Genomic DNA, 24,797 nt, shown 5'->3' with positions numbered 1-24,797 from the left:
TATCTGAATATTTATTATAGAATATTACGTCTTTATTATTACGATTCTCTTAGCAACTACAAATACCATTTTATATTGTATCATTCGATATAACTTGAATTGACACAAACATTTTCTCTATTGCTCTCTCTTATCCTTTCTAATAACAATAAATGGTTGAAGCTTTGTTGGTCCATCATGTTGATGGGCTGGGCAACCCATAGCTAGGTTAGCCAGTCGCGGGGGGATCTGCCTTTGCTACGGAGGGACAGCGGCGACAGGTGAGGCATCGGCCGTGTCGGCGGGAGATTGGGCGGCGTTTGCACGGCTGGTGGGGGTGCAGCGGTGCGAGGTGAGGACCGGAGGACAATAACAGCAAATTTTGGACATATATTGAAGGTTCTGGTGAGATTAGGAATAACCGTACGTAATGTGAATATGTTTAAATGCTAATATTAATTTTTTAAATTTTAAAATCTAAAATTAAATAATTAATTAATGATCTGGGTTTTAATTTTAATTTTACTTTTTTTTAATTTATTATTCACATTGTTTATAATTATCATTATTTTTTATATTTTTAAAATATTAATTCTATTAGATAAATAATAGAGATTGTGAACGATGGACTACATTTCAAATCTATTAAACATAAATAAACTTAATTAATCAGAATTTAAATTTTAAAATTATTTTTTTTTTACTTATTATTTATGCTGTAAAAAAAATGTTGTTTCCTATAATTTTTTCATAAAATATATGTAAGTTATATCAAAACACAAGATTTTTATAAGGTTAAAATGGAATCATCTTAGGAATGTTTGGACTGAAATAACAAAACAAAAACTAGATCACGATGGTAAAACGTTTTTATTCTGTAATAAGTAGATAGTAATAAACCAACTTGGATTGGTCGAGTGGTCAGCTCACTCATCCGTTTAAGTAAATATTAGGAGTTTGAACCCCACTTTATACATGCAGCAACTCATTAGCCAACGATAGATCCTTAAATGAAAAATAGATAGTAATAATTATTAATTAAGCTCATACCAATAAGGAATTATTTGATCACAATTCAGATGTGAGTAGTGAAGTTAAGCCTTGGGCCGTCTCTTGCTGAATGAAATGGGCTACAATATTACAAGAGGGACAGCCGGCACGGGTCGCTTTCGGAGACCAACAAACCTCTGCAAGGAAAATGGCCGCGTGGTTCGGCCATGACGAACGAGTAATCGTCTTCGACAAGGTCCTGATGACGTGGCGATCCACTGGCCCCTCTATGTCGGCCATAATGCCCCAAGTCCTACGTGTTCATGGGCCCACATGTTCCCCAGCCATGTTTACACCAACAAAATAAATTAATCTCTTGTCTCACACTCCCTACGCTTCCCTCCAAAATTGCTATTTGGCCCCTCTTTACTCAACGTTGCTTCCCATGATCTGCCTTGCCCTAAGCCAAGTCTTACGCCTCCAAATCCCACTATAAAAACAAGAACCCCCCTCTCTCCTCTCACACTCATTTTCCACCCTTCCAATCCCTTTTTCTGCATCCACACCGCTAAAACAATAATAAACGTTTCCATAATCAACTTGATTCCATTCTTGACGACTCTTCTCTCTCTGCTATTAACCCTTCGTGATGGCTTGTGGTTCTGAGTTGTTGTCACCCTCTCCTATTGAACAGCCTTTAGCTCCTGCAACTGCTTGTGATGAGAAGAGCGCAAAGGCTCTTCAGTTCATCGAGGAGGTCACAAAAAACACCGACTCGGTCCAGGAGAGAGTTTTGGAGGAGATTATGCGCCAGAACGCCGACACAGAGTATCTGAAGCGATTTGACCTAAACGGAGCCACTGACCGGAAGAGCTTCAAGTCCAAAATTCCTGTCGTTACTTACGAGGATCTTCAGCCTGATATCCAGCGCATTGCAAATGGTGACCGCTCTACAATCTTCTGCGCTTACCCAATCTCTGAGTTCCTCACCAGGTACACATTGATCACAGTAACTATTTACGAGTCACGAGATACGTATATATGATGATGATATGTAATGATGAAAACTTGCAGTTCTGGCACATCTGCTGGCGAAAGAAAACTGATGCCGTTCATTCATGAGGAGTTAGACCGACGTCAGTTACTGTACAGCCTTCTCATGCCAGTCATGAACCAGTACGTTTCTTTCTCTCTCTCTTCTCTTTCTCTTTCACAGTGCTTGCATTAACTCAACGCAACCAACGTGTATCAGCTACAGTACTAACTCCTAATTAATTAATCAATTTGGTTCTTACGCTTTGCACATACACAGGTACGTTCCTGATTTGGACAAAGGAAAAGCGCTTCACTTCCTGTTCGTCAAGGCAGAAACGAAGACCCCCGGAGGGCTGGTGGCGCGGCCGGTGCTAACAAGCTACTACAAAAGCGACCACTTCAAGAACCGTCCGTTTGACCCATACAACTTGTACACTAGCCCGAATGAGGCGATCCTCTGCCCCGATTCGTTCCAGAGTATGTACACACAGATGCTATGCGGCCTCATCATGCGCCACCAAGTCCTCCGCGTCGGCGCCGTCTTCGCCTCCGGCCTTCTCAGGGCCATCCGCTTCCTCCAGCTTAACTGGCAACAGTTGAGCCATGACATCTCAACCGGAACCCTAAGCCCCAAAATCACCGACCCTTCCATAAGGGAATGCATGGCCAAACTCCTCAAACCCGACCCGGAGCTTGCGGAATTCATAAACATGGAGTGCTCCAGTGAGGACTGGGAACGGATAATCACAAGAATCTGGCCAAATACTAAGTACCTGGACGTGATCGTCACCGGTGCCATGGCGCAATACATTCCCACGCTGGACTACTACAGTGGTGGATTACCTAAAGCTTGCACCATGTACGGTTCCTCCGAGTGCTACTTTGGTCTTAATCTCAGGCCAATTTCGGATCCTTCTGACGTTTCTTACACCATTATGCCAAACATGGGTTACTTCGAGTTCATTCCACACGATGACTCGTCTCCTCTCACTCTCTCCCGCGACTCGCCGCCGCCGCTCGTTGACCTCGCCTACGTCGAAGTCGGGAAGTACTACGAGCTCGTTATCACAACCTACTGCGGCCTCAACCGTTACCGTGTGGGTGACATTCTTCAAGTCACAAGGTTCCACAACACCGCGCCAGAATTCCGCTTTGTAAGAAGAAAGAACGTTCTTTTGAGCATCGATTCTGACAAAACCGATGAATCGGAGCTTCAGAGAGGCATAGAGAACGCATCTGTGCTGTTAAAGGAGTTCAACACGACGGTGGTTGAGTACACGAGTTATGCAGACACAAAATCGATCCCAGGGCATTACGTGATTTACTGGGAGCTTATGATAAAGAACGCTTCTCGTCCTCCAACTAATGAAGTTCTAAACCAGTGCTGCTTGGCAATGGAGGAGTCTTTAAACTCGGTTTATAGACAGGGAAGAGTTGCAGATAACTCAATTGGTCCTTTGGAAATAAGAGTGGTGAAGAATGGAACATTTGAGGAGCTCATGGACTATGCTATCTCCAGGGGTGCGTCCATTAATCAGTACAAGGTTCCAAGGTGCGTAAGCTTCACACCAATAATGGAACTGCTCGACTCTAGGGTGATCTCTGTTCATTTCAGCCCAGCTGCACCTCACTGGACACCGGAACGTCGTCGTTGAAGGATGCTTCCCGCCATGCAGTAGTCATGCACTAGAACTAGATCTCAATAAAAATGTTTTCTTTTTTTAATTTATTATTATTATTATCTCATGGAGGTATCTGTGTATTAACTTCTTGATGTGATGTTCAAAAGTGCTTGTTTTTAGCTTTTCTCTTTTTTGGCCGTCGTGGCTTAACTCTGTTAAAACATAACTATGTGCTTTAAACTTTAAATTTCTTTTTTTTTTTATTTTGTTCGTTCGTATATAAATGTTTGTTTGTCCTCAGTATGGAAACCACGCTTACTTATTATGTATGTGATCTTAAATTCTTAATACATCTTAATTATAAGTTTCTGAAAAGACACGTCGAAAGCTCAAATTGATGGAAAATTTTCGTGTTTGGTATATGGGATGTGAAAGGGATATGAAACTCAATTCCAATGGGATCAAAGTTTTGAAGGTATCTCTTACTATAGGCTCTATGTGCGTGTACTTATTTGCACGTGCTATATATTCTTTCTGTGCTAGGTTTACTAATCACGGGAAAGTAAATTACTATATAGTATGAAATTTATAAGCTAATAGGTGTGAAATGAAACCATAATTTTGAACTTTTAATTAATAAAATTATCGGAGGCCCTACGTTTTTGGAAGCATGTCACATGAACTTTATACCAGACTGATGCGGACGGCTTAGTGGGTAGCTGCGTGACGGAGCTTGATTATTGTGACATTTGACAGCCTTAATAATAATACTAATTTTTTTTATCCGAATCCAAATATTCACTCATTTGTTATTAAATTTGGTAGCCTTTCTAACTAACGTCTTTGACTAACTTTATCCCCCCATCTATTTAATATATTTGAATTGGAACTTGGAAGAAGGGGGGAAAAATGGGCAGATGATTATTGATTAATTTCTTTTTTTTTTTTTGTTTCTTAAAACGAGTTGTTCAAAAACCTGGAATTGGAATACTAGTATATCACACAGATTTACAGTCTTTGAACATGTAAACGACAATTTCGAATTCCATGTAAAGAGGCTCATAATGAAAAATCTTTCCACCTTTAAAAATAAAAGAAAAAGAAAGATAGAAAAAAAAAAAGATAGTGAAGTAAACAATTGTGTTATATTTGACTTTATAGGCTAGCATGATAGACACTATTTTATATTTGTTTCCAATTTAGATTACTTTTATATTTTTATTTAGAAAAGTATTATACTCATCAACAATTTTTATAGGCAATTATATTAACAACGATATTTTTTTTAAAAAAATATACTATTTTGATATTTTCTCTAATCCTCTATAAAGGTATGGTATAAATTTTAATGCTTATTTAAGGATATAATTTTATTGGAATTAATCTTTATTTTTTTTTTATAAAATTTCTTAAATATTCCAAGTGTATATGCTTTTTCTTCCTTCATATTGATATTAACCACACAAAGCATACAAGTAAGAAAAAATAATAAAAATAATATAATATTAATTTTGTGATTAAAAAATAATATGGCATATAAATTTTGTCTCCATAAAAAATGATAGGACTTCTCGTTTTTATATATTATTTACAACTATATTACGCAGACAAAAAAAATTAATTATTTGTATAAAATATGTATTAAAATATAAAATATATTTTAAAATAATTAAAAAATTATATGTATTTAGATAAAAATATATAATGATTAATTTAGTAATTAATTTTTTTATGTGTAAATACAATTTTTGTATTATGTATCATCTTAGTTTCCATCTCCTTTATAGTTCATCTTTCTGTCCGTCTTCTATCTCAAATTTATAATGTATTTTTAAACTTAGTGTAATTTTTAGGAGGGAATTACTGTTATTCCTAAAACTTGGGGACTCCTATATGTTGCTAAAAGACACTTCTAAGAAACATGAATAAGCCACCTCAAGCATCCCCATGAATGATCCACAACCTTCCCTTATTAATTAAATTACAATTACAATTAACTAGTCATTTCTTTTTTAGTTGAAGGTGTTCACCAGTGACTTCAACTTAGAAAGAATGTGTTATTTCAACGTTTTATGGCTAGTTAAGATGTGCTTACTACAAAATTGGGAAAAGCTAGTTAACATATTTGACTCTCTTTAACCAATCCGACCAACCAAAATAGTTTAGCGCGTTACTTCAAATGAGGAAAAAGATAACGGCGGTTATCAAGGACATGCTGTATAGCTAAAACTTAAAATGATCAGCGAAAACCAATTAAGTTAATGATTAACGAAAAAGAATATAAAGAATTAATTTTTAATTAGTAGTTAATATTAATCAATTTTTTTCGTTCTAAAAGTTTCCATTTTTTCAAGAGTTAAGATTAGGATTTATAATTTAAAATTTAGAATAAAATATTTATGATTTAATATTTAAAATTTAAAATAAATAAAATAATTTTAAAAATTGACTAATATTAATTAAAAGAATGTTAGTTCTCTAATATTATTTTAACGAAACATTCAATGAATTCGCTATTTTATTTTTGTATATGTATACGAAATTACAAACTAGCTAGAAGAGATGAGATAGAAAATGCCTTAACAATTATACAACCTATGATTTCTGATTATACTATTATTTTATCTACACACGCTCACACAAATTACAAACTATTCAAAAGTATTTTTCTTCTTTCGAGCTTAGAAATTACCTAAATAAAATAACAGATTGGAGACACAATATTGACATTATTCTTCTATTTTGAGTTTCTAATATTCCGAATACATCATTTCTAATAAAGATGGTGTATCTGCAATAACTCCAATACTCAAATTAGCATAAGTTGCAAAAAGAATTAAAATAGAAATTATTTTTGTGTGAATGAATTTTTGAAGTATAGTTCGTCTTTTGTGTTATTGTAATACGTCTTTTTTTTTAATGGAATGAGAATAACTCAAACGTCAAAGAACACAGTGGGTGGATACCTGCAAGTGCAAAAGACATTCCGACGTTTAAGTTAGTAAGTGTTTAAGAAGCATATAATAATTATATGAATATAGAATGTTAGACGTGAAATAAAACTTATAACGTGTGTGCCCTTATAATAATTCTATGAATATAGAATGTAAGACATGCAATAGAATTTATCATGTGTTTTGTTTATAATAATTCTATGAATATAGAATGTAAGATATGAAATAAAATTTATCGTATATTGTTCTTGAGATTAAATATAGAAGGTTCCTTTTATAGGTATAAAATTGATGAATAGAATTGAGGTTATGATCGTTTGATCGTTAAGATAGAAATGATGGTCATTAAGTTGGTAATAAAAGTGTTAGTTATAAGTAAATTAAAGAATAAATGATAATTAAGACTGAATTATAACTCATAATGTATAATAAAGACCGAATTATAAGGTAATAGATCAGAAATTATGTCTGAGTGTATGTATTTAAAATAATGCATACATTATAATGTTATAATGTTATGAGTTTTTTTACCTTGGTTGCTCTTTTCATGAGTTATTATTTTAATAAAATACTTTTTTTCATAAGATATTTGAATGTTTGATATTTCATCATATATTGAATCATATTTTTTTGGATACATATTATATATTGCATTGCAAGTTTGTAACCTCCTCTTTTAAGAAGAGAACAATACTTATAATGTAACCATTAAATTTATAAAATGAATTAGGCACTATGTTAATTGATGAAAATTACCATTATTTTTATAACATTTTTCATGAAATCTTCTTAGAATCTGAGATAATCATCAAAATTGGTTATTTTTACATATTCTTAAACTTGGTCCTTATTAATAATAATGAATTCAAGAAAATATTCCATAACACAACCATTCACACAATTCATGTGTTTTTGTTATAAAATATAAGCAATGATCTACCGTACTAGTTTGGTTTAGGTTTTTCCTTTTTTATTATTAAAAAAAAAGAAAAGAATTACTTAAGTGCACATTATCTCACTAGCTATTCTATATTTCATGCGTTAATTAAATACAGCAGGAGGCAATTCTAAATGTGGTGGTTGGTGGTCGGAATGAGGTTTTAAAGTGATGGAAAGGTGATATTAAAGTAAAATCTTTGACTGTTTTCCTGTCTAGTAAAACCTCATTAATAATATCTGGCTTTTACCCTTTGGCTTGAATTCAAGTACATTGAAGCTGGATAGTTCTTTCAACAAATTGAAGAAATAAAGAACATAAAAAGTATACAAAAAGCGTATAGTAAAGTCAATTTAGATTTTAAAGCCAATCTACAATAAATTAGTTAAGATTTTAAAATAAAATCTATGGGCTAAAAAGATGAAAGCTCTACATCACCAATAGTGACAAATTCAATCTTTCTTGCATTTGAAATAATTTTAAATTTTTAACCAATACTTTTAGGAAAATAGAGTTAATAAAACTCAATTAATTTAAATCCGTAGGAGTGCTAGGGTAATTTTATATGATCATTAAGATAATAAAAGAAATTAATTTTTAGAAGTAATTAACTTTTATAACAAGATAATTCCGAGATATTGTTAGGCTATATAATGATGAAATGAAATCATATTTTGCATTAAATAGTTCCAATGTACTATACTATTGCTATTAAACAACCATAATCAATAACATTTTGCCTTATTGGAGAAAAATGAACACATTATAGTATTGATATAAGGCTTTCCCTTTTTTGTAGCAGCAAAGAAGCTACTGTGATTGACAGTAAATAAGCCCAAAAGGCTCAGGAATAATAGAGATGCTATATAATCAGGGTTTGCCAAAGCAAGATGATTAAATTCGAGTTCATGGTTTGTACAAAGAGAAACATGGACCACGTGTATTATTGTCCTTTTTTTTACTGGGTACTTTATTTGTATACTTTAATTTACCTTTGCTTGCTTCCCTAGTTTGTCCACGACAGCCTCTCTTCTTTTGAATTCTTTTCCTGTAAATGCTTGTCCCTTCATACATATAAGGAAGAATAGAGACAACACTCTCTGTCTCTCGAGCTAGGTCAATGGAAATAATAATGGAGGGAATTTACCAAATTAGTTCTAGCTAACACTGCTTTTGTAATCCCAAATGGTTGGGACCACTTTAATTTATATTGTATGTGCCAGTTAATTAGTTAAGTTTCTGTCTACCAAATTAATAATCACTTTCGATTATTGGTTATTTTGGTTCTTTCAGTTGTTATATATATATACACACATATATATTTTAGACATCATTAGAATTTATTATTTTTTAACATTAATCGTCATCAATTCAATTTTTTTAATCTTAATAATCTAATAATATATTTTATCTCATATTTTTAAATATTAGTGGCTAACTAATAGTCAAAACTAATAAATTCTAATAATCCTCTAATATTCAAACATTAGTGGCTAACTAATAAATTTTGATATAAAAATTAAGGCATTTATGTGTTATTATTAAAAAAATTTGATGTTATCTTTTTGATAAATTCTACACAATTTAAAACTCTTCTTCTTACTTTTCCTCTTTTTCTACTTCGTTTTCTTATTCTTTTTCATCTTTTTTTTCTTCGTCTTTTTCTTCTTATTTCATTTTTATATAATTCTTCTTGTTTTACTCTATCGAAAAAAATAAAACAAAAAGAGAAAAAGAAAATAAAAAAAAAGAATAACATAAAAAAAGAGAAAAAGAAATAAAAATAAAACGTAAACACTATTAGAAAGAAGAAGAGGAGACACACGAAGATAGAAATTTCTTTTCATATTCTTCGAGCACGGCACGCGAAACATCTGTTTTTGCATTAATAAAATATACGTATGTATATGCTGCATGTAATGAAAGTAATTTTTGATCAACTTAATTAAATTTAATTGTCAAAAAAATTTAAATACATGATTGATATATATAAATTTTACTAGATATACATCAAAATCAGCTATGAGTACAAAATATTTATTAAAATATAAAATACATATTAAATATAAATTAAATTATATATGTATTTATATAAAAATATATAACAAATTATTTTAGTATAAAAATAGTATTTTTTTTGTATATATATACATGCTGTCTTAGGTGACTACACTAGGCTGATGGCTATGCTGGCTACATTGCAGAGACTTATTACATCTTGGCACGGGATAGAGAGATTGGTGGTTGGTCTAGATTAGAACTAATTCAAAGCTAGGTAAATTCACTAATCAGCCGCAGTAATTATTTTGTTTAGGGATGAATAATTCACATCATGAAAACAGTAAGAAACAAATAAAAAAGAAAGTTAAATTTTAACAAAAACAAAAAAAATGAGAGAACACGTAGCTAGGATTCTAACTCTCGTTGATTGTGACTGGGGACTCTTGATTTAATTTGTTTCGCTTAGGAATCTCGCTTTGTAAAATGGAAAGTGAAGGTGAACACATACATCTCTAACAAACAAGAGTTACTAATACGGTGGAAACTGGAAAGGGGATATTGGTGCCCCCGAGAGAGCTAGTAGTGAAGAGTGTATGTGCCACTCAGTTCAGTAGTGTTATCGGTTGCAACCAACACTTTATGGTAAAGTTGAGAAGTTACTGTTGTTGTGTATATTGTATGAGAAGATGACAAAATCTTATATTTGTGTAGTGGTTTTAAGGCACGATTAGATCGCTTTTTTTAGAGAGATATTTGTCTCCACACTTAGTTGCTATAGGGTTGATGACAATACTCTCCCAGGATACAATGAAACCTAAGAATTTCTTAATTAGCAATAGTAAGAAATTCTCAACTCTCTTGAACAAAGAAAATCTCTTAATAGTAGTGTAAATTGTACGCTTAGTACTTCATTTATGAAATAGTGGACAAGGACTTATTTATACATATTGTACGTAGCAATTATGATTAGTTACGTATACAAATGGTTGTGTCATTTCTATTGCCAATAGATACAATGTTTTGAACATATACAACTCTTAAAGAGTTGTGTCCCTTTAGCCAATAGACATAATGTTTTGAACATACACAATCCTTAAAAGGTTGTGTCCCTTCAACCAAATGGTACAAAACGGTTAGTAACCGTTTATTTATATTAATAATATTAATAATAATATTAATAATATTAATTAATCAAATTTGTAAATACCCTTCGATTCCCCACTATTTACAAAATTTAAATGTCATACAAGTATATGCATAAAGAATGTGTCACTAAGATTAAACATTCTTTTAGTGTAAATTTTAAAGTTCTAACGAAGTAATAGGTGTCTAATCGATTAAACCTATACTCCATATGCTAGTACCAAAAATCACACGCATTACTTATACCCTCCAAGTTCAAGAGTTTACAATTTTAAGCACTTATATGGCCTTGTGCTCATCCTGGTTTCATGAATATTTACGAGAATAAAACCTCTAAAATTCTCGATTAGAGCGGCACCACTCTTATATTCATATAGGTGGAATCTTTTGATAGATAATATTATCATTCCATTAAGAGTTTAAACTCACCCTCCTAATTTATTGTAAATAGCACTAAATCCTATACCTTAGTGCTCCAATTGCTAAATAACTTGTTATTACCCATTAAATCTTGAAACTAGTGGTCTACTAGAATAAGGTTGGGTTCCCATCATTTAGCAATAATAGGTTTTAATTCCATTTTAGCAGCAGTTTCTTTGATTTTATCCCTTGACAAACCTTTAGTCAAAGGGTCTGCTAAATTTTCTTGAGATCTTACATAAGTGATGGTAATTACACCATCATCTATTAGTTGCCTCACAAACTCATGTCTCAAACTTATATGTCTAGACTTTTCATTATAAACCTTATTATATGCTCGAGACATGGTTGATTCACTATCACAGAAGATTGAAATGGCTGTCGTCTGCTGTGGCCACAGCTTTATATCATATAACAAATTTCTTAACCATTCTGCTTCTTTACCTGCGGCTGAAAAAGTTACAAACTCAGCCTCCATAGTAGAATGTGTAATACATGTTTGTTTCTTTGAGGCCCAACTTATTGCTCCATCACCTATGGTGAAAATCCACCCTGAAGTGGATTTGTTATCACTAAGATTTGTAATCCAACTTGCGTCGGAATAACCTTCTAAAACTGCGGGATAATCACTATAATGTAATCCCAAGTTTATGATTTTCTTGAGATAACCAAGAACTCTTATTATAGCTTTCCAATGTTGATTTCTAGGCTTTCCTGTAAACCTTGATAGTTTGCACACAGCAAATGCTATATCAAGTCTAGTACAATGCATTGCATACATTAAACTTCCTATAGCACTAGCATATTCTAATTGTGCTATAGGTCTTCCCATGTTTCCTTCTAATTTAAGATTAGGATCATACGGCGTATTGGATTCTTTAATTGTGAGATGATCAAACTTTTCCAATACCTTTTTAATATAATGAGATTGACTTAAAGTAAAGCCAACTTCATTCTTATGCACCTTTATGCCTAATATTGTATCAACTTCATTCAAATCCTTCATCTTGAATTTAGAAGTTAGATACTCCTTCGTTATACGAATTCCTTCTAAATTTGTTCCGATGATTAACATATCATCAACATATAAACAAATGATTACTCCATAATCTTTAGTAAATTTTGAGTAAATACATTTATCCACACTATTATGTGAGAAGCCATTTGATAACACCACTGAATCAAACTTCTCATGCCATTGTTTAGGCGCTTGTTTTAGCCCATACAAAGACTTAATTAATTTGCAAACTTTCTTTTCATTTCCGGGTAGCACATAGCCTTCTGGTTGCTCCATATAAATTTCTTCATTAAGGTCTCCATTTAGAAAAGCCGTTTTAACATCCATTTGATGTATATGAAGCTTATGTATGGATGCTAATGCTATAAGAGCCCTAATAGAAGTCATTCTTGCCACAGGTGCGTAGGTATCAAAATAGTCTAGACCTTCTTGTTGTCTAAACCCCTTGGCCACTAACCTTACTTTAAAGGTTTGTAATGAACCATCAGTATTATACTTTTTTCTAAATACCCACTTACATCCTATAGGCTTTGATCCTGGAGGCAAATCAACCAAGACCCAAGTATTGTTAGATAATATTGAGTCCATTTCATCATTTATTGCTTCTTTCCAAAAAGCAGAATCCCTTGAAGCCATAGCCTCTTTGAATGTTTGAGGATCACCCTCTATGTTCATAACGATGGGAATCTTGTTTGTTACAAAATTCCTAGTTCCTTCTACCAAAAAGGTGATAGCCTAAGAAGAAATAAAATCTGGACCCAAGTCCTTTTCTTTTCTTACTCTCAAGCTCTTCCTTGGTTCAATAAACTCTTTGTCGCTTAGACGTTTATTATTTTGATTATTTATTTCTTGTGAAATATTAGTATCATTTTGGGGATACTCTGAATTAGAAGTTGAATCATTGATAAATTTATTTTCAATAAATTCTACTTCTCTTGATTCAACAACTACATTAGACACTAAGTCTAATATTCTATATGCTTTAGAATTTTGAGCATATCCTATAAAAGTGCCTTTTATGACTCTTGGCCCCAATTTGGTTCTCTTTTGATCAGGAATTCGATAAAAGGCTAAACACCCCCACACTTTAAGATAATTTAAATTAGGTTTCCTTCCTTTCCAAATTTCATAAGGAGAAACCTTTCTATGTCTTGATGGTATCCTATTATGGATATGACATGATGTCAATAATGCTTCACCCTACAAATTGTAAGGCAATTTTGCATTTAGTAACATTGAATTAACCATATCCACTAAGGTACGGTTCTTTCTTTCCGCCAAACCATTTTGTTGCGGAGTATATGGAGCGGAAGATTTATGCACAATACCATGTAATTCACAAAAGTGATCAAATTCATTAGAAAAATATTCTCCACCTCGATCACTACGAAGAACTTTTATTTTCTTATCATGCATATTTTCTACTTCCATTTTATATTTCTTAAACATTTCAAAAGCTTCATCTTTATTTCTAAGCAAATACACATAAGTAAATCTAGAACAATCATCAATGAAGGTTATAAAGTATCTTTTTCCTCCTCTAGTAATATTGCCATTTAGCTCACAAATATCACTATGAATCAATTCTAATAAATGTGTATTTCTTTCAACCTTAGGAAAAGGTTTCTTAGTAATTTTAGATTGTATGCAAATATCACATTTCTTATTAAAATCCTTGTTACTAAGATCAATATAGTTATTCTTTTGCATATATTCAATTGATTTGTAATTTAAGTGTGCTAATCTACTATGCCATAAATCACAAGAATCAACAACATACAAGGAAACATTCACTTTATTAATACTAAGTTTAAACATGCCTTCAGTACAATATCCTTTTTCCTATGAATACATCATTCTTAAGCAAGATCACTTTATCAGATTCCATCACAACTTTGAATCCTTTCTTACACAAGAGACTAACAGAAACTAAATTTTTTCTCAAATCTGGAACATGAAGTACATTTATTAAACTTAATTTCTTTCCAGATGTAAAATTTAATTCCACACTTCCTTGACCACAAACTTTGGCTGAGTTGTCATTGCCCATCAAGACTTCTCTATTGTTCACTTTTTCATATGTTTTGAATTGGTTGCGATCATTGCAAACGTGAACAGTAGCCCCAGAATCTAACCACCACTCAAGTGATTTTCCTTGTGTTGCTATGTTGACTTCGGTAACCATGCCAATATGCATGTTTTGTACTTTTTCTACAACCATAGCAATTAGATCCTTCTCTTCCACTAAGTTGGTCTTTGGTGCTTCCCTTTTCAGAAGTCTACATTCTTTGATATAGTGTCATTTCTTGTGACAATGATAACACTCTCTTTGTCTCTTCTTATCTTGCTTTGAATCTTTAGAGAACTTTCTTTTCTTCTTATTGGTGTTGTTTTCACCAATATGATTCACTTTATAACTTTGAAAAAGATACACAGCATCACGTTTTCGAGTTTCCTCCTCTATACGTATATGCCTTAGTAATTTCTCAATTGTGAAGTCCTCACCAAGATGTAAAAGTTTCTTCCTATAACCATTCTAAGATGAAGGCAATTTTGAAATAATTGCTCCAACTTGTAATGATTCAGGGATCACCACTTGTAGATCACGAAGTCTACTTACAAGGATTTGTAATTCATGAATTTGATCCATGACAGGCATAGTATCATTCATAATAAATTCAAAATATTTCATCATAATAAACTTATCTGTTCCTTGTCGTTCGGTATTGTACTTTTCTTCCAGAGATTTCCAAATCTCTAATGGTGATTGAATTGACATGTAGAGATCATAGAGTCGGTCGGATAAAGTATTGAGAATATGACCTCGACATGCAAAAGTATCTTCATCACGTTTCTTTTTCAATTGAACAATCTTTTCTTTCTCTTCCGGTGTGGAATTTTCAGCGGCATCGGCAATTGGTGTAGTCTTTGGGTCAATCACATATGCAAGATTGAGAACTGAAAGAAGAAACATCATCTTGTCTTTCCAACGGTTGAAGTTCGTTCCATCAAAGCGATCTAATTTGACAAACTCTTGATTCATGACCTTGAACGTAGTGTTTTGATCTTGTGCCATCTTCAAGAAGTATCTCTCTAAAATTGTTGTGTATATTGTATGAGAAGATGACAAAATCTTATATTTGTGTAGTGGCTTCAAGGCACGATTAGATCGCTTTCTTTAGAGAGATATTTGTCCCCACACTTAGTTGCTATAGGGTTGATGACAATACTCTCCCAGGATACAATGAAACCTAAGAATTTCTTAATTAGCAATAGTAAGAAATTCTCAACTCTCTTGAACAAAGAAAATCTCTTAATAGTAGTGTAAATTGTACGCTTAGTATTTCATTTATGAAATAGTGGACAAGGACTTATTTATACATATTGCACGTAGCAATTATGATTAGTTACGTATACAAATGGTTGTGTCATTTCTATTGCCAATAGATACAATGTTTTGAACATATACAACTCTTAAAGAGTTGTGTCCCTTTAGCCAATAGACATAATGTTTTGAACATACACAATCTTTAAAAGGTTGTGTCCCTTCAACCAAATGGTACAAAACGGTTAGTAACCATTTATTTATATTAATAATATTAATTAATCAAATTTGTAAATACCCTTCAACTGTGAGTGAATTAAGCTTTAAAAGTTATTAAGCGAACAATTAAGAATAATATGAATGAACAATTACTTCATTCTCCACTATTTCATTTTCCACGTATTGTTTGTAGATTGGTAGATCAATCCATAGTATTTTTTTATCATCACAATCTTAGTCACTAGAAACGTGCCTATATACATATGTTAGTTAAAAACATAATAAGAATTTATATAATGAGAATCAACATTCCCTTCTAGCCTGTATGTTCTATGCCTAATGGTACTTTGTATTAGAGTTTTGATGACAAGAATACTCTTCTGTGTTATAAGTCAGTTTAGTGTTGTTCTGCGAGTTCTTGAAATTTTTTGTCTAGTTGAAAAGTAGTTTTTTGAACTCGAATCTAAACGTGATACTTGCAAAAAAAAACTCTAACGCTCAAGTGAGTAAAGATATCTTAAAAGAGAGTGAATATGATGTCGTGTGGTCTGTTCTTTTTTTTTCTTCCCTTATTGTCGGCTAGGACTTTGATTTATAACTGTTGTTGGTAAAATATTCGTTGGTCGTTTTTAAAATATTCGGTGTCGACTAAGTACGAGATTTGAAGAAGAAATTTATTATGCTATGTTGAGTTTAAAAAACTAATATTTAATTTGACAATCAAACATTATTATTATTTTATTATTTACTTCCAATAGGTTGTTTAATGTGTTTGTTAGTGTGCAAATTTCATATTGAGCCAAAAGGCAATATAAGCCCAATTTGTTATTTAAATTTAATTAAGTCTTATGCAATAATTAATTTTAATAGAAGTGGTTGAATGCTGAAATAAAAGAAAAACCAAATTGGCCCAAATCATAAGCCCAAGTAAACTCTTATCTTAGTCCAACATTATTGATCCAAATTTAAAAAGAAAGGAATGGACCAAGGATTAGTTCGGTTACATACTCCTTGTGATTGAAATTTAAAATTCAATTTGGTTTAATGCACTCTTTAGTAACTAAAACACAAAATTAAATTAAGTTTAATTGTGCATTGAAAGCTTTATTTCTTCTCTTTTCTCTTTTTTTGTATTCGGTCACATCAATCATGAGGAAAGAAGATAGAAGTCATCAGAAAAAAAAAAAAGTTACAAGAAAAACCTATAGAAAAAAGGCTGTAAAAAAGAAAAATCTAAAGTAAGGCATGGCAAGATCTTTACCATTGAAGATAAGATCTTGAAGAAGAGCTTCCAGATCCTCCATACCAAGAAAAGAAAGGATTCGCCGCCTCTGTCCGAAAGAAGATCTCAGTTGCAAAAATTCATTTTCATTTTTGTTCATCAAAGAAAGAAGATAGTCTCTGAAACTACGCATAGGAAGAAGCAAAAATGGAAGGAAAGAAGTCAGAAGATCATCAATGATTCGAATTCTTCTTGGAGCCAAAGACAAGATCAAGGGTTCAGATTGAAGGATCTTGATGAAAAGTATTGAGAGAGGTACATGCATGTTGGTTTTTAGTTTTTCCTCTCTCTTCTCTTTGTCCGAACCGCTGTTGCTTTTGGTTGGAGAAGAAGTTGCTTGGTTGAACCGATTTCAACCTTGGAAGCTTCTCCTTCTATATTAAGGGTGAACGGCTAAGGGTTGAGATCAAAGAGAGAAAGTGAGAAAGCACAGAATTCTCATAACTACCCAAACTTCTTGAGTTTTTTTCCTTCAATGTTGTTCATTTTGTTTTATTTTTCTTAGTATTGTCTGTCTGAGTCTCATGGTAAAAGGCAAACATGGTGAGGTTTGTAAGAAAAAACCAGTGAGAGGTAAAAGACAATGAGCAATATTAGAAAAAAAAAAGTCATAGATGTCTCAGAGTTTCTTTGTACATCTTTCTGTTGTGTTTTATGATCCTGTGAGGATTCCCTTGCAAGTTGGGTTAACACTTTACAGTTGAAAAGCTTGGTTTCAGTCCAAGTCAAGTTCAAATTGGGGTTAGAATCTGGACTTGTCTCAAATAGGATTAGATAGATCCTAGAGACAGAATTGGTATTTGTAATCTTGTAAAAGATAGTGAAATTCCATTATTGTTGTAATGGAGACCGGATGTAAGCTGCATTGCACTTAACAACTGAACGAGAATACATTTTGGTGTGATTTTCTCTTTTCTATTTTTTCTCTGTTTTTGGTTTGCAGGAGACAAAATGAAAAATGTCTCTTAACTTGTTATGAAACAAAAAATAAAATATCTCTTGAAATTTTTTTAAAAATTAGAAAGTAATATTCAGCAAAAAAAAAGAGAGACTAAGATTCAAATCTTCTTTCTTTTAGCCACTGATTACTATCACCGTGGAATGATTATCTATTTTAAATTTGTTTGATCATGATAAAGTATAACTCGACTTTTCCCATATATTAGGAATACAATACAGCAAATTCCATACTAATTAAGTACATATATTTATTTCCATTTAACATAATAACATAATAATGCTTAATGAAAAACTGATGATAAATGAATATCATAACATATATATAAATGAATATCATAACATATATATATATAGGTCTCTAATATTAAAATATCTTGAAAAATAGGTTTTTGTTTTTTAGAAGTATAAATGACGTCAAAATGCAATAGTAATAGTACAGGTGGAAGTATAGACTAGAGTACAATAAAGTGAGTTTTTTTTTAATAACTCAAAAAGATATGAAAGTAACTCCCGATCAAATTTAAATCACAAAATTTTAACTCTTAAAATAATTAGTATAATTCATCTCCGTCATGAATTTGGATATTCAGATAGATTTTTCAATACTTGCAAGGGAATATCTGTAGCGGATACTACTACTACTACTATTATTATTATTATTATTATTATTATTATTACTATTATTATTATTATGATTATTATTATTATTATTATTATTATTATTATTATTATTAACTAATTCAATTCAAATTGTCAGAAATGCTATCAGATCAACTTTAATTCAAAGCTTAGATTAAATTGATGAAGTCCAAATAGTAACAAAGATATTATTTGGATTGGATATGGTTTTCGAATTTTTGGTATAGTGACATTTTAAATTAAAATCATCATATGCACTGTATCCATATAAAAATGAGAAGATTACTACCAGATCACAAAATAACAACTCAAAACTTAAAAGGACCACAATTGGTCGGCACCTAAAGCCAAAACTGAGTAAGAATTTTATTTTATTTTTATTACGGGTAAGATTTTGATATAATCAGAAATTCAGAACACCACTTTGATGTCCTTATTTTTTTTTTTTTCGGGTCAGGCTACTTTAATATCCAAAATTAATAATATTGAGAATTGAGAATGCCAGTTTTCTTATAAAACTTGTCCAACAGTCTGTTGGCGGTTAGCCTTTGGGCATGGCCCATCTGTTCGTTTTACTCTTCACCAAAAATTTAGACATCCAGGGTATCTAGTGACTAATTGCCTAATCGTTTGCCATTAAGCGGAGGCTTCTCAATACCCCCAAAGAAAAAAAAAAATGTAGACTTCGAAAGAATTGTCACTGTAACCGTGGAAGGGAAAAATTAAAAAAATTCATATACACGGCCACACAGGCAATTTCTCTCTAAGCCAAGAGTGGATCAAGACAACAAAAAAACTCAATGAGTGGTGTTTTGGGTATTATGGCCTGGATGTGAGGTCCACATCCTTAAAGTGTTGGGTCAAACGTCTTTTCTGGTGTGAGGAGACCGTCTAATGTCTTTTGAGTAAAGATAAGAGTTAAAGTTAATAAAGGTTTAATGCAAATTTATAAATTATGAGTTGAGAAGTACTAGAATTTTGGAGGAGTATTAAGTATTTAATAAAGGCACCACTCACATAAAGTTATCAAAAACAACTTTTTCTAAAAATGTCTACCTGGCAAAATTTAAACCACATATTCTAAATCACACTTTTAACTACATAACATTTAAAACCGTAGCCCTTTACAAGAAAACCATCACCTAATGGAAAAAAGTAAATTAGAAGATTTAAGAGAAGAAATAATTAAATTATCAAAATTAATAGATCAAAAACTAATGATTTTAACTAATGTTAATTATAATGACACCGAATTCTTAAAATCAATACAAAATGATTTTTCTCAAAATCTTTATTTTTTAAAATCTTTATTTTTACACTTTTTTCCAGTGCACTTGCTGGTTTACTATAAGTTTTATTGAAAGACTTCAAAAACCTGAAAAAACTTATATTTCACATGGATTTCTAAAAGCTGCTACTATGGAAATGATTCTCTACATCTCTATCATACTTTCAACCCACAATTAAATTCTATAGTAGATATGCTTGAAGAAATATTAGTATCTATAAAATTTCAAAGAAATAAGAAAAAAGAGGAACCTAATATAAATGAAATTAAACAAATATTAAATAAATATTTTCAGAAAGAAAATTCCAAAGAAGAAAAATTCAAAATATAGACAACATAACAAAACTAAAAGTAAAACCACCATTAAAATTATGAACATTAATGAAAAATTAGAAGAAGTTACAATGCTTTTTAAACAATTAAAAATGGCTCAAGAAAATAATATTATGGAACAAGAATTTCAAATAGAAGAAGAATTAGTAAATTCTGAAAATATAGAAAATGAAGAACACATCCTAGATTATTCAAGTGATGAAGAACCAGTAGTTCCAATACAAGTAAAAAATGAAGCTGGAACATCCAAGGATAATCAATCTCAATTTAAATGGGAAACAGGTTTTGAAAATTATGCTTTTAAAAAAGGATTTATAAATAAAAATTCAAAGTATACAAAAATACCATCAAAATACATTCCTAAAATCCAGAAAACTGAAGGGGAAAGAATGCTTGATTTAGACTGTAAAATGAATGAAAAAGAAATTTTCGAGAACTGGTTGAATTCCTTCTTATTAGAAGCCTTTACTAATCCAAAACTTAGTGAATTATCTGGAGGAGATATCTGGAATTATATAGGGTTTCATACTAAAGGAACTGTAAGAGATTATATGACATCAATAGAAAACCAAATAATAGAAGAATTAGCGACAAAAACAACAGTTTACGATAAGATATTACATATAATGATGATTCTGTATAAAGAATTTTTTGGAAAAAATATTATAGATCATAGACAAGAAGTCTATAACAAAGAATATCAAGAAGCAAAAAATCATTTAGCTAATATTTAAATATATGATTTATGTAATGTGGAATCTTACATATGTGAATACAGAATACATTATTATAAACTAAAAGAAGAAGATAAAAACCATTATCTTAGTATGTATATAACAAAACTTCCATAGCCTACTAATGAATTTATAATGGAAAGATTTATAAGAGAAATAAATAGAGGAACAATTGAAAATAATTTTGGCAGAGCAACTTCTGCAATAAGAGAGGAAATAAAAGAACGTAGTATGCAAGAAGCAACTCAAAAAAGATTTGAAAATATAATTAGAATTTGCTGTCAGGATAATGAAGAAATACCTCAAAAATATGGTCTTAATAAAAATTTTCAAAGAAAAAGAAAATATCAATTTAGAAAAAGAAAATACTATCCAAACTGGAGAAAAAAGAGGTATTTTAGAAAAAGAAATAATAATAAAAAACAAAAAAATAACTACTGCCCAAATAAAAAAGAAAATTACAAGTGTTGGTATTGCCAAGAAGAAGGACACTATGCAAATGAATGTCCAAAAAAGAAATATAAAAAAGACCTTACCAAACAATTAGAAATTTCTAAGTCTTGTTTCATGGAACCATTAGAAGAATCAGATGATAACTTAGACTATATTTTTGAATATGTCTCAGAAACAGACTCAGAGACTGAGCAATAATGCCACATTTATTACTATAAAAATAACAGAAAAGTTTATAAATGCTTTCATAGATACTGGAGCAACACAATGCTTTGCTAATACAAATATAAAACTTGATTGGAAAAAATTAAAGAAACCATTAAGAGTTAGAATAGCTGACAAATCAATACATAAAATTGACCAAAAAGCAGAAATGGTTGAAATATTTATTCAAAATTATAGGTTTATTGTTCCATCCATATATATGATAGATTCTGAGATGGATTTTATCATAGGAAATAACTTCTTAAAACTATATCATCCTTTCATTCAAGAATTAACATATATAGTTTTAAAAGCTCCACACGATTCTTCAATAAATCAAAAATCAAAACGTATAAAGACCAACTACTACTATAGATAAGATTTTAAAATTTAAAATATTTTCTATATTAGAAATATGCTATTTGAATTTATATTTTCAGATAAATATCCCAACAAATAATCTTGAAATAAAGATAGAAGAACTTTTGGATGAAGTTTGCGCTGAAAATCCTTTAGATATTAAAAATACAAATAAGGAATTAGTAAGCATTAAATTAAAAGATCCTACAAAAGAAATAAATGTTCCAAATAAAATTCCTTATTCCGCAAGAGATAGAGAAGAGTTCTCATTAGAATGCAAAGATCTTTTGGAGAAAGGAATTATAAGATTAAGCAAAAGTCCTCATGCGGCTCCAGCCTTTTACGTCGAGAACAATAATGAAATTAAAAGAGGAAAACGAAGAATGGTAATAAATTATAAGAAAATGAATGAAGCAACTGTTGGTGATTCTCATAAACTTCCTAGAAAAGATTCTATTTTAGAAAAAATCAAGGGAACAACTTGGTTTTCATCTCTTGATGCAAAATCAGGATATTGGCAACTTCGTTTAGATGAAGAAACAAAGAAATTAACTGCTTTTACTTGCCCAACAAAAGAATCAACAAGTGTGTTGCTCTATGAATGGAATGTTTTACCATTCGGATTAAAACAAGCCCCAGGTATCTATCAAAGATTTATGGAAGAAAATCTAAAAGAATTAAATGAATTTATTTTAGTTTACATTGATGATATATTAATTTTTACAAAACAGGATAAAGAAGATCATCTTCAAAAATTATTAATAGTTTTAGAAAGATGTAAAGAAAAAGGATTAGTTCTTAGCAAAAAAAAAGCAAAAATTGCAAGACAAGAAATAGAGTTTCTTGGGTTAGTTTTATCCACTCAGGGAAAGCTAAAACTTCAACCAAATATTTTAGAAAAGATAAATTTATTTCCTAATAAAATAGAAGATAGAAAACAATTACAAAGATTTTTAGGGTGTATAAATTATATTTCTGATCAAAGATTTTTAAAGAATATAACAGAATACACAAAAAACTTATTTCCAAAAATAAGTACTAAAAAATAATGGAAATGGGAAGAAAAAGATAGTATGCAAATTCAAAGGATCAAAAAATTATGTGAAAAGCTTCCGGAACTCTATATTCCAATAGAAAATGACTACTTAATAGTAGAAACAGATGCTTCAGACATAACCTGGTCAGGATGTCTAAAAGCTAAGAAAGCTATAAAAAGTTTGGAACAAGAAAAAGAATCACTAGATTCTAAATATTCCCCAAAGGAATTACTTTGTAGGTATATTTCAGGGACTTTTACTCCAACAGAACAGAGATATACAACTCATGAAAAGGAAACTCTAGCAGCAATTAAATCTCTTTAAAAAATGGAAAATTGATTTATTACCCAAAGAATTTACATTAAGGACAGACTCAAGTTACCTAACAGGTTTCATTCGATACAATTTAAAAGTTGATTATAATCATGGGCGATTGATAAGATGGCAATTATTTTTTTTACAATATCCAATAAAAATTGAATATATTAAGGGTGACAAAAATATTATTGCAGATACATTGACAAAAGAATGGAGTTCGTCTACAACGCATTAAATCAAGAAATTCAAAAATATCAGCAAGAACTCGAAGAATGCAAGTATTGTCTGCAAATAAGGGCACAGATCTAATCCCTCAAGAAAGCCATTGAAGCAATGAAGTCAACACAACAAGCAAAACCATCAGAGTTCAGCCAGCTAAGCATAGTGGACAAACCAGGTGAAGAAAAAATTTCAGAAAATAAAACAATTGCTGAAATTATTAAAAGATCCACACAAGAAAAAAAATATTATGTGATTTATAATGGCCCCATGAAAGGAGTATATGATGCCTGGGAAAAAGCAGCACCATTTACACATCAATCAAAGATAGTTCATGTTCATACCCTGGGTCGAGCTGACCGACCCGGGATGTTTAGCGACAAGGCGACCGACCTCTTCAGGTCAGACTATCCGACCTCTTCTCAAAAGAGCTTGGCCAAATCGACAGGAAAGCCCAATAAAGGGCCCAAATAGAGGAACACGACCTAAATCCAGAGGCAATCCCAGCCTACAGAGATAAAGGCGGTTCCGTTGAAGATAAGCTGACCTCACCTAAAGATAAGATAAGATAAGATAACTAACTTATCTTATCTAGAAAGGTCACTTCTCACCATTATAAATACATTGGAGCACCCAGGTATAACATATACTCTGATTCTACTCAATACCTGCTTAATACCCTTGCTAACTTAAGCATCGGAGTCCCTTGCAGGCACCCCCACCCTCCGGGGACAAAGGAATCAGCACCACCACCAAGTCCAACAAGTCGGTCACAACAGCTCCGGCCGTCTCCCACCAGGCGGACATATTAGCACCGACCAGTACAGAAGATCTCATCCGAGATCGACCTCCAGTTTCAGGTAACCCTCGAAACAATTCATAAAGGAGGATTTTCAACACTAGAAGAGGCAAAAGAATCCTTCAGGGAATATGAAACTCTTCATCTAGAACAAACCCTAAAAAGAGCAGAAAAAGCTCTGATTCAAGCACAGAGAACAGGAATAATAAGAAACATTCCTACAAGAGCTGAAATCAAAGAAAAGAAAAGGGTCTGTAGATCAAATCTCAGAGAAACCCTTAATATAGTCCTAAATTGGACTGAAGAAAAAAGGGCAAGTTTGGGATACTATCCTATTGCCAAAGAACAGCTAACAAAGCTGGTTATTTTTCCATAGGCTTTCCCATCTGACACTTATCAATTTTTTCAGTATGGATTAATTGATACAGTTTTAATTTTTAATGATCTAAAAATTATTAGTGAGTTTCCTGCAGGATTCATTGATGCAGTAAAGAGATTTAAAAATATGATTGACAATGTAAATCCAAT

At 31.5% G+C, this 24,797-nt stretch overlaps 1 protein-coding gene across 1 annotated transcript; it reads left to right on the top strand.

The window, feature by feature from the left end:
- The first annotated feature begins 1,484 nt into the window (after nt 1-1,484).
- On the top strand, nt 1,485-3,805 carry LOC112800531 (probable indole-3-acetic acid-amido synthetase GH3.1). Its single transcript, XM_025842856.3, has 3 exons — nt 1,485-1,962; nt 2,044-2,145; nt 2,282-3,805. Exons 1-3 carry the CDS (start codon nt 1,619-1,621, stop codon nt 3,657-3,659), a joined length of 1,824 nt encoding a protein of 607 aa, XP_025698641.1. The 5' UTR covers nt 1,485-1,618; the 3' UTR covers nt 3,660-3,805.
- Nucleotides 3,806-24,797: the final 20,992 nt, after the last annotated feature.

Source organism: Arachis hypogaea, chromosome 5 (assembly GCF_003086295.3).
Source record: "Arachis hypogaea cultivar Tifrunner chromosome 5, arahy.Tifrunner.gnm2.J5K5, whole genome shotgun sequence".
Lineage (NCBI taxonomy): Eukaryota > Viridiplantae > Streptophyta > Magnoliopsida > Fabales > Fabaceae > Arachis > Arachis hypogaea.
Note: the sequence above shows the minus strand (reverse complement) of the source record. Positions and strands in the feature narration are given on the sequence as shown.